Genomic DNA, 12,271 nt, shown 5'->3' with positions numbered 1-12,271 from the left:
AAATGACTTAGATGAATAATAACCTATTTTTAAAGGAATATATCTAATAAACTTAGTTGAAAGAAAAGGTATAAATCATATAGAACCAGCAAATCTAAAAAAAGAAAGTATACTTAAAGAAAATAAATTATGAGAAAAATCAAAATTAGAAATAAGATAACCTAAATAAGCACCTAAAATAACAACTGTAATAGTTAAAAACTTTAAATAATAAGGTAAAGCAATCACATGAGGAATAGGAAAAATTAATCAAGATAAAAGACTACCACCAAAAACAGCAACAAACAATAGACCAATTATTCCAAATGAAATATAATAACCCTTATCATCAAAAGAAAATCTAGAATAAAAATTATTATCACCAGATATTGAATAATAAAACAAACGAAAAGAATAAGAAGCAGTTAAACCAGTAGAAAAAAAATAAAGAAAAAAATTAAACAATTAATTCATCTTAAACAAACCATCTCAAGAATTAAATCCTTTGAATAAAATCCCGCTAAGAAAGGTATTCCACACAAAGATAAACTAGAAACATTAAAACAAACTGAAGTTAAAGGTATGAAATTAACAATTGATCCTATAAAACGAATATCCTGAGAATCCTTCAAATTATGAATTATTGAACCTGCACATATAAATAATAATGCCTTAAATAAAGCATGAGCCAATAAATGAAAAAATGCAAGCTTTGGATAACCTATAGCCAAAATTCTTATCATTAAACCAAGTTGTCTTAAAGTAGAAAGAGCAATAATCTTCTTTAAATCAAACTCAAAATTAGCGCCCAATCCAGCCATAAATATAGTTATACAACCAATTAAAATTAAAAATCAACCACAATTATAAGTATCCAATATTGGTCTAAAACGAATTAATAAATAAACACCAGCAGTAACAAGAGTAGAAGAATGAACTAAAGCAGAAACAGGAGTAGGAGCTGCTATAGCAGCAGGAAGTAATGAAGAGAAAGGAATCTGAGCTCTCTTAGTTATAGCTGCTAAAACAATTAATATAGTAATGAGCTTTATTTCAAAAGAATTAGAAATAAAATCATAATAATAAATATAATTTCAACCACCAAAATTTAACATTCATGCAATAGAAATTAAAATAGCAACATCACCAATACGATTAGAAAGTGCAGTTAATATACCAGCACTATAAGATTTTACATTTTGATAATAAATAACTAAACAATAAGAAACTAAACCTAAACCATCTCAACCTAATAAAATTCTAATTAAATTAGGACTAATAATTAAAAAACCTATAGAAAGAATAAATATTAAAACAATAATAATAAAACGATTTATATTCTTTTCACCAGATATATAATCCTCTCTATAATAAATAACCAAAGAAGAAATATATATAACAAAAGATATAAAAATAAGAGATATTCAATCCAAAATTAAAGTTATAACAACTATAGAACCATTTAAATTGAAAAGCTCTCACTCAACAAAAACTCTATAATCAATTATTAAATAATAAATACCTAAAATAAAAATTATAGTTCTAGAAATAAACAAAGAAAAAAAAACTCAAAGAACAAATAGAAAATAAATTCACGGCCTAAGATGAAAAACTTCATATCATTGATTCCACAAAACAATATTTTTAATTAAAATACTTAAGCAAACTAAACAAAGAAATATTCATCCTTTAAACAGAGAATATTTAAAGGCAATCAATGTAAAAGTAAAAGATGATATTCACGAAAATAACCAAGAGAACAAGTATAAACACCAGAATAATAATTCCCATGCTGAGAATAAGAATATATATACAAAGTATAAACAGCTGTAAAAAAAGATAAAAAAATCAAAGCAAAGAATCTAAAAGAAGATCAAGATATAATTCTATTTAATAATCTAATTTCACCTACCAAATTTAAAGAAGGAGGAGCAGCCATATTTGATGATCTTAAAAGAAATCATCATAAAGCCATTCTTGGCATCAAATTAATTATACCCTTGTTAATTAATAATCTTCATCTACCTAAACGTTCATAAATAATATTAGATAAACAAAATAAACCAGAAGAACATAAACCATTAGAGAAAGAGAACCTACACAACCTCATCAATTCATAGTCATCAATCCACCAATAACCATTCTTATATGAGCAACAGAAGAATATGCAATTAAAGACTTTAAATCAACCTGACGAAAACAAATAAATCTTACAATAACACCCCCAGATAAACCTAAAGACAATCAAAAATTATTAAACTTTAAACCCAAATAAGAAAAAACCTTTATAACACGAAAAATACCATAACCACCTAACTTTAATAAAACACCAGCAAGAATTATTCTACCTGAAATAGGGGCCTCTACATGAGCCTTAGGAAGTCATAAATGAACCAAAAACATAGGTATCTTAACTAAAAAAGCCAAAATTATAAATACATAAAACATAAAATAATAAGAACCAAAATCAACCAATAAAGGAAAATATAAAGTATTAGAAAAATCATAAACCTTAAATAAAACTAATAATAAAGGTAATCTAGCAACCAAAGTATAAAAAATTAAATAAACACCAGCCTGCAAACGCTCAGGTTGATAACCCCAACCCAAAATTACAAGTAAAGTAGGAACTAATCTAGCCTCAAAAAAATTATAAAAAGAAAGAAGACTTAATCTAGCAAATGAACAATAAAGCATAATTATTAAAATCAAAACCATAAAAACAAAAAAATTAGAATGATATGAACTTAAATAAACTGAACCTCTAGCAGTGATTATTAAAGAACAAATCCAAAAAATAAGTAAAATTAAACTAAAAGAAATATAATCAATACCAAAATAATATCTAATTATATTCAAATCAGCATATGAATAAACACAAAATATAAAAACAAAACCCGACAGAAACATTAAAGAATGAACCAACCATCAACAATTATTTAATAAACAAAGAGGGATCAAAAAAATAGTTATAAATAAATACTTTAACATAAAGATAAACCAAAAGAATTAAAAAAATCATTACCATGAGAACGAATTATTGAAACTAAAATAGAAAGACCTAAAGCACCCTCACAAACAGAAAAAACTAAAAAAATAACAGGAAAAAAATAATCATAATCAAACTCAATAAGAAAAACAATAACTAACATAAATAAAGAAAGAACAATATATTCTAATCTCAAAAGAACCATTAATAAATGTTTACGTTTAGAAGAAAAAACATAAACACCAGCAAAATAAATCAATAAAGAAGTAAAAATAGAGAATATAAACATTAGTTTTAATAGTTTAAAAAAAACGCCGGTCTTGTAAACCGGAAATAAGTCCAGCCCCCACTTTTAAAACTTCAGAGGTGGAAAAGCTTCCATCATCGGTCCCCAAAACCGGTATTTTAAATAAACTAACCCCTGAAATGATCAAAATAATAATTATATCATTATCAAATGTAATAAATATTAATTTTATTAAATTAAGACACCCAATATCAATAATGCTTTTTATTATCCTTCAAACCTTCCTAGTTGGATTAATAACAGGAACAATAATAGAAAGATATTGATTATCATATATTTTATTTTTAACATTTTTTTCTAGTATTATTTATTAACATTACAAGAATTGCATCAAACGAAATATTTCAGCCTAAATCAATCACTATAATTATTACATTAATAATGTGAGTATTTATCATATTAATATTAATTATTCTAGATATATCTATATTTATAGACTTTTTCAAAAACACCGAAACTATAAATATTGATAATTCAATCAATTATCAAGAAATAACAATATCTTTAGAAAAATTATATAATTGACCAACATTCATTATTACAATAATAATAATAATTTATTTATTTTTAGCACTACTAGCAGTTGTTAAAATCACCAATATTAATCAGGGACCTATTCGTAAAATAAGATAATTACTAATGAATAAACCCTTACGATTAAGACATCCTTTAATTAAAATTATTAATAACTCTTTAATTGACTTACCTGCCCCAACAAATATTTCATTTTGATGAAATTTTGGATCCCTATTAGGGTTATGTTTGGTAATTCAAATCGTAACTGGACTATTTTTAGCTATACATTATACATCAAATATTGAAATAGCATTCAGTAGTGTAGTACACATCTGCCGAGACGTAAATAATGGTTGAATTATCCGAACCTTACACGCAAATGGAGCATCTATATTTTTTATTTGTATTTACTTACATGTAGGACGGGGAATTTACTATGGATCTTATATATATATACATACCTGAATAATTGGTACAGTGATTTTATTTTTAGTTATAGCAACTGCATTTATAGGATATGTCTTACCCTGAGGCCAAATATCTTTTTGAGGTGCAACAGTAATTACTAATTTATTATCAGCAATCCCATACTTAGGAACAGATTTAGTCCAATGAGTATGAGGAGGATTCGCTGTTGATAATGCAACATTAAATCGATTCTTCACATTCCATTTTGTATTACCATTTATTATTGCTGCTATAGCAGCAATTCATTTATTTTTTCTTCACCAAACAGGATCTAATAATCCTCTTGGACTAAATGGAGATATTGAAAAAATTCCATTCCATCCATACTTTAGCTTTAAGGATTCTATTACATTTGTAATAATAACATCATTATTAATTATACTATGTTTAATTAATCCTTACCTATTAGGAGATCCAGATAACTTTGTACCTGCCAACCCATTAGTAACACCAGTTCACATTCAACCAGAATGATATTTCCAACACACGCGAGACAGATTACGATCTATCCCTAATAAGTTAGGAGGTGTTATTGCATTATTTTTATCAATTGGAATCTTAATAATTTTACCATTTTATAATAAAACACCATTGCGAGGCATTCAATTTTACCCTATTAATCAAATTTTATTCTGAATTATAGTAGTTGTTGTATGCTTACTAACGTGAATTGGTAAACGACCTGTTGAAGAACCTTATATTATAACAGGTCAAAATCTTAACAATTATTTACTTCACATATTTCTTAATTAATGTCCATGTCGCAAACGCATGAGATAAATTAATTAAGGAATAAAGTTAATTAGCCTTAGGAAAAGCATATGTTTTGAAAACATAAAATTAGAAGTTTAACTCTTCTATTAACTTTTCTCAAAAATTTCACTAAACAAATGAGATAAATAAAATCTTTAAACCAACAAAGAAAATAAAAAAAATCAAAGATAAAGGTAAAAACTTTTTCAAGCTAAGTACATTAATTTATCATAACGGAACCGTGGGTAATGTTCCACGAACCCAAATAAAACCAAAAGATATAATAGCAAGCTTAATAAAAAAATATAAAAGAATAAAAATCACCGCCCAAAAAATTAAAGCCAATAACATTCTTATGAAGACAATTCTAGTATATTCAGCTAAAAAAATTAAAGTAAAACCACCCGCACCATACTCAATATTAAATCCTGAAACTAACTCAGATTCCCCTTCAGCAAAATCTAAAGGAGTACGATTAGTTTCAGCTAAGCAAGAAGCAAAACAAGCTAAAGCTAAAGGAAAGAAATAATAATAAATCAACAATAAAGCTGATAGTTTATAAAATCAAACATATTAAAACTACCAATTAAAATAATTAAAGACAATAAAATTAAAGCTAAACTAACTTCATAAGAAATTGTTTTGAGCAACAGAACGAAGAGAACCTAATAATGAATAATTTGAATTAGAAGATCAACCAGCAATTATAACAGTATAAACACCTAATCTAGTACAACATAAAAAAAATAAAAATCCATAAGAAAAAGAACACATATAAGTTAAATAAGGAAAAATTACTCAAACGGCTAAAGAAATCATTAAATTAAAAACAGGGGAAAAAATAATAAAGTAGGTAATTAGATATAATAGGAATTGGCTGCTCCTTACAAATTACATAAATAGCATCTCTAAATGGCTGAGGAATTCCAACAAAACCTACCTTATTTGGACCCTTTCGAATCTGAATATAACCTAAAACCTTATGCTCCTATAAAGTTAAAAAGGCAACACTAATTAAAACACAAATAACCAATAAAAGAAAATTCAAAATAAATATAAATAAATCATAAAGTATCAATACTATTTGTAGAAAAAATCTACATAAATGAATTCTAAATTCATAATATTCTAATCTTAATTATCTTTAGGTGGACTACCACCATTCCTTGGATTCTTACCAAAATGAAATGTAATACAATCATTAATAGAAAACAATATAACAACTATTATAACTGTATTAATCTTTAATTATATATAATAGAGAAGTTGTTGTGGTCATACATAGGGGCGTTTCTTTTTTTTTTTTTGTTAATGTTTGTGGTTTTTTTCTTTTTTTTTCTTTAAATATTTGAATCTTTTATTTTTCCTGAATTAATAGATTTAAAATTTTCTTATTTTTTATTTTTAAAAGTTTTATTCTTGCTTGTTTATTCACTTTTTCTTTGTATTATATGTAAGTTTTGTTAGACTAAATGTTCTTTTTGCAGTAATTTGATTTAATTATCAAGTGATTTTGGATTTAGCAATTGATTTAGTATCGGCATAATTCGTGCCAGCAGCCGCGGTTATACGATTGATACAAGTGAATATTATTGGTTAAAACAGTTGTTTATATTATTAGGGTTGAAATATAAATTTGTAAGGTGATATGTTAAAATTTATTTGTGGCCCTTTTTATGAATCTGTGAAATTTAAATAATAAACTAGGATTAGATACCCTATTATTTTAAATGTTAATTATATTTACCAGGGTAATATTAGTTAAGGTCTTTAAACCCAAAGAATTTGGCGGTATCTCATTCCATTCAGAGGAACCTACCCCATGATTGATAATACACGATTTACTCTACTTAATTTATTTGTTTGTATATCTCCGTTATCAGAGAATCTTTTAGAGTTATAATTCTCAAGATTTATAATTATAAAATATTTCAGGTCAAGGTGCAGCTTATAGTTAAGAGGAGGTGGGTTACAATAGATTTTTGTTTATAACGGATTTGATAGTGAAATACTGTTAATGAAGGTGGATTTGATAGTAATTTAATTTATTTAATTTAACTAATATTGGCTCTGAGATGTGTACACATCGCCCGTCGCTCTCATTATTGATTATTCTATTTTATTTTAAAGTAGCTTCAATTTAGATGAGATAAGTCGTAACATAGTAGATGTACTGGAAAGTGTATCTAGGAAGAGTTTCAAGATATAACTTATTAGTAAAGTGTTTCTCAGATCATGTAAGAATTTAAAGGTCGAACAGACGTAATCATTGGGCTCCTGCACCCAAAATTTTTCTTAATCCAACATCGAGGTCGCAATCTGCTTTGTCGATATGAGCTCTCAAAAACAATTACGCTGTTATCCCTAAGGTAACTTAATCTTATGATCATAAATTATGGATCAAAATAACAAACATAAATAAATGATATAATAATGAAGAGTTTATCTATTCTTCATGTCACCCCAACAAAACATCATCATTAAATATAGAAAGACAAACAAAAAACTATATAAAAGTAAAATGTCAAGCTCTATAGGGTCTTCTCGTCCTAAAGAAGAATTTAAGCCTTTTGACTCAAAAGTTAAATTCAAAAATTTATTAAGAGACAGTTGATTTCTCGTCAAGCCATTCATTCCAGCCACTAATTAAGAGACTAATGATTATGCTACCTTTGCACGGTCAAAATACCGCGGCTCTTTAAAAATACGCTCAGTGAGCAGGCCAGACCTCAAAATATAAACAAGAGGACATGTTTTTGATAAACAGGCGGAAATCAATTTTGCCTAGTTCCTTATAATAAGTTCACAAGGTAAAAATTTCATACAAATAAATATACTAATTCTATCATTATTACAAAAATTTTAAAATTAAATTAATAATCTTAATAAAAAACCTAAAATATTTATAAAATAAAAATAAAAAATAATGAACTAAAACGTAATCTTAAAGACAGCTGGTTTAAAGCTTTCTATTATATTTCTATAAAATAAATTATAGGTTATTAACTTCAAAGCTTATCCCTTAAAGAATAAATAAGTTAATATTTTTACTTAAAAAATTAAATAAAAACAAATAACTTTAAAAAATTAAATTTTTTCTTTAGAAACTAGATATCTTGGGAAACGATTAACATCTTATTTCTATAAATAATTTAATAATTATTATGATACATTAACTATAAATTATTTATAAATCAACCCAAATCGAGACAAGTAAAATAAATACTAAAATTTTGATAAACCCTGATACAAAAGGTACAATAAATAAAATCTACTTAAAAAAATTTAAAATAATATTTCATAAAACACTTACATTACCAATAAACTATAATTTAAAAAATCAATTCTATAAAATATACTAAGACAAAAATACAATAAAATTATTTATATTAAATAATTAAATAAACAAAAAATAAATATAATAAAATAAATAATCAAGATATCCTGATTTGCACAGAAAAATTTTCAGTGTAAATGAAACACTTTACTAATAAGTTATATCTTGAAACTCTTCCTAGATACACTTTCCAGTACATCTACTATGTTACGACTTATCTCATCTAAATTGAAGCTACTTTAAAATAAAATAGAATAATCAATAATGAGAGCGACGGGCGATGTGTACACATCTCAGAGCCAATATCAGTTAAATTAAATAAATTAAATTACTATCAAATCCACCTTCATTAACAGTATTTCACTATCAAATCCGTTATAAACAAAAATCTATTGTAACCCACCTCCTCTTAACTATAAGCTGCACCTTGACCTGAAATATTTTATAATTATAAATCTTGAGAATTATAACTCTAAAAAGATTCTCTGATAACGGAGATATACAAACAAATAAATTAAGTAGAGTAAATCGTGTATTATCAATCATGGGGTAGGTTCCTCTGAATGGAATGAGATACCGCCAAATTCTTTGGGTTTAAAGACCTTAACTAATAGTACCCTGATAAAATATAATTAACATTTAAAATAATAGGGTATCTAATCCTAGTTTATTATTTAAATTTCACAGATTCATAAAAAGGGCCACAAATAAATTTTAACATTTCACCTTACAAATTTATATTTCAACCCTAATAATATAAACAACTGTTTTAACCAATAATATTCACTTGTATCAATCGTATAACCGCGGCTGCTGGCACGAATTATGCCGATACTAAATCAATTGCTAAATCCAAAATCACTTGATAATTAAATCAAATTACTGCAAAAAGAACATTTAGTCTAACAAAACTTACATATAATACAAAGAAAAAGTGAATAAACAAGCAAGAATAAAACTTTTAAAAATAAAAAATAAGAAAATTTTAAATCTATTAATTCAGGAAAAAATAAAAGATTCAAATATTTAAAGAAAAAAAAAGAAAAAAACCACAAACATTAACAAAAAAAAAAAAAGAAACGCCCCTATGTATGACCACAACAACTTCTCTATTATATATAATTAAAGATTAATACAGTTATAATAGTTGTTATATTGTTTTCTATTTATGATTGTATTACATTTCATTTTGGTAAGAATCCAAGGAATGGTGGTAGTCCACCTAAAGATAATAAAGATAAGAATATTATGAATTTAGAATTCATTTATGTAGATTTTTTCTACAAATAGTATTGATACTTTATGATTTATTTATATTTATTTTGAATTTTCTTTTATTGGTTATTTGTGTTTTAATTAGTGTTGCCTTTTTAACTTTATTAGAGCGTAAGGTTTTAGGTTATTTTCAGATTCGAAAGGGTCCAAATAAGGTAGGTTTTGTTGGAATTCCTCAGCCATTTAGAGATGCTATTAAGTTAATTTGTAAGGAGCAGCCAATTCCTATTATATCTAATTACCTACTTTATTATTTTTCCCCTGTTTTTAATTTAATGATTTCTTTAGCCGTTTGAGTAATTTTTCCTTATTTAACTTATATGTGTTCTTTTTCTTATGGATTTTTATTTTTTTTATGTTGTACTAGATTAGGTGTTTATACTGTTATAATTGCTGGTTGATCTTCTAATTCAAATTATTCATTATTAGGTTCTCTTCGTTCTGTTGCTCAAACAATTTCTTATGAAGTTAGTTTAGCTTTAATTTTATTGTCTTTAATTATTTTAATTGGTAGTTTTAATATGTTTGATTTTATAAACTATCAGCTTTATTGTTGATTTATTATTATTTCTTTTCCTTTAGCTTTAGCTTGTTTTGCTTCTTGCTTAGCTGAAACTAATCGTACTCCTTTTGATTTTGCTGAAGGGGAATCTGAGTTAGTTTCAGGATTTAATATTGAGTATGGTGCGGGTGGTTTAACTTTAATTTTTTTAGCTGAATATACTAGAATTGTCTTCTTAAGAATGTTATTGGCTTTAATTTTTTTGGGCGGTGATTTTTATTCTTTTATATTTTTTATTAAGCTTGCTATTATATCTTTTGGTTTTATTTGGGTTCGTGGAACATTACCACGGTTCCGTTATGATAAATTAATGTACTTAGCTTGAAAAAGTTTTTTACCTTTATCTTTGAATTTTTTTATTTTCTTTGTTGGTTTAAAGATTTTATTTATCTCATTTGTTTAGTGAAATTTTTTGAGAAAAGTTAATAGAAGAGTTAAACTTATAATTTTATGTTTTCAAAACATATGCTTTTCCTAAGCTAATTAACTTTATTCCTTAATTAATTTATCTCATGCGTTTGCGACATGGACATTAATTAAGAAATATGTGAAGTAAATAATTGTTAAGATTTGACCTGTTATAATATAAGGTTCTTCAACAGGTCGTTTACCAATTCACGTTAGTAAGCATACAACAACTACTATAATTCAGAATAAAATTTGATTAATAGGGTAAAATTGAATGCCTCGGAATGGTGTTTTATTATAAAATGGTAAAATTATTAAGATTCTAATTGATAAAAATAATGCAATAACACCTCCTAACTTATTAGGGATAGATCGTAGAATTGCATATGCAAATAGGAAATATCATTCTGGTTGAATGTGAACTGGTGTTACTAATGGGTTGGCAGGTACAAAGTTATCTGGATCTCCTAATAGGTAAGGATTAATTAAACATAGTATAATTAATAATGATGTTATTATTACAAATGTAATAGAATCCTTAAAGCTAAAGTATGGATGGAATGGAATTTTTTCAATATCTCCATTTAGTCCAAGAGGATTATTAGATCCTGTTTGGTGAAGAAAAAATAAATGAATTGCTGCTATAGCAGCAATAATAAATGGTAATACAAAATGGAATGTGAAGAATCGATTTAATGTTGCATTATCAACAGCGAATCCTCCTCATACTCATTGGACTAAATCTGTTCCTAAGTATGGGATTGCTGATAATAAATTAGTAATTACTGTTGCACCTCAAAAAGATATTTGGCCTCAGGGTAAGACATATCCTATAAATGCAGTTGCTATAACTAAAAATAAAATCACTGTACCAATTATTCAGGTATGTATATATATATAAGATCCATAGTAAATTCCCCGTCCTACATGTAAGTAAATACAAATAAAAAATATAGATGCTCCATTTGCGTGTAAGGTTCGGATAATTCAACCATTATTTACGTCTCGGCAGATGTGTACTACACTACTGAATGCTATTTCAATATTTGATGTATAATGTATAGCTAAAAATAGACCAGTTACGATTTGAATTACCAAACATAACCCTAATAGGGATCCAAAATTTCATCAAAATGAAATATTTGTTGGGGCAAGTAAGTCAATTAAAGAGTTATTAATAATTTTAATTAAAGGATGTCTTAATCGTAAGGGTTTATTCATTAGTAATTATCTTATTTTACGAATAGGTCCCTGATTAATATTGGTGATTTTAACAACTGCTAGTAGTGCTAAAAATAAATAAATTATTATTATTATTGTAATAATGAATGTTGGTCAATTATATAATTTTTCTAAAGATATTGTTATTTCTTGATAATTGATTGAATTATCAATATTTATAGTTTCAGTGTTTTTGAAAAAGTCTATAAATATAGATATATCTAGAATAATTAATATTAATATGATAAATACTCACATTATTAATGTAATAATTATAGTGATTGATTTAGGCTGAAATATTTCGTTTGATGCAATTCTTGTAATGTAAATAAATAATACTAGTATACCACCAAGAAATGTTAAAAATAAAATATATGATAATCAATATCTTTCTATTATTGTTCCTGTTATTAATCCAACTAGGAAGGTTTGAAGGATAATAAAAAGCATTATTGA

General features: G+C 25.8%; 1 protein-coding gene and 1 long non-coding RNA gene across 2 annotated transcripts in view; one reads left to right on the top strand and one right to left on the bottom strand.

The window, feature by feature from the left end:
• Positions 1-418: 418 nt before the first annotated feature.
• Positions 419-12,271, bottom strand: part of LOC126267571 (NADH-ubiquinone oxidoreductase chain 5-like) — a 54,628-nt gene continuing 42,775 nt past the window's right edge. The window contains exon 2 of the mRNA XM_049972875.1: positions 419-700. Coding sequence (XP_049828832.1) covers positions 450-700 — 251 coding nt within the window. The 3' untranslated portion in view covers positions 419-449. The remainder of the gene's footprint in view (positions 701-12,271) is intronic.
• The window catches only part of LOC126267584 (uncharacterized), a 36,421-nt gene continuing 31,390 nt past the window's right edge, over positions 7,241-12,271 (top strand). Inside the window, exon 1 of the long non-coding RNA XR_007549043.1 lies at positions 7,241-8,010. This is a non-coding gene — a long non-coding RNA (uncharacterized LOC126267584). The remainder of the gene's footprint in view (positions 8,011-12,271) is intronic.

Source organism: Schistocerca gregaria, chromosome 4 (assembly GCF_023897955.1).
Source record: "Schistocerca gregaria isolate iqSchGreg1 chromosome 4, iqSchGreg1.2, whole genome shotgun sequence".
Lineage (NCBI taxonomy): Eukaryota > Metazoa > Arthropoda > Insecta > Orthoptera > Acrididae > Schistocerca > Schistocerca gregaria.
Note: the sequence above shows the minus strand (reverse complement) of the source record. Positions and strands in the feature narration are given on the sequence as shown.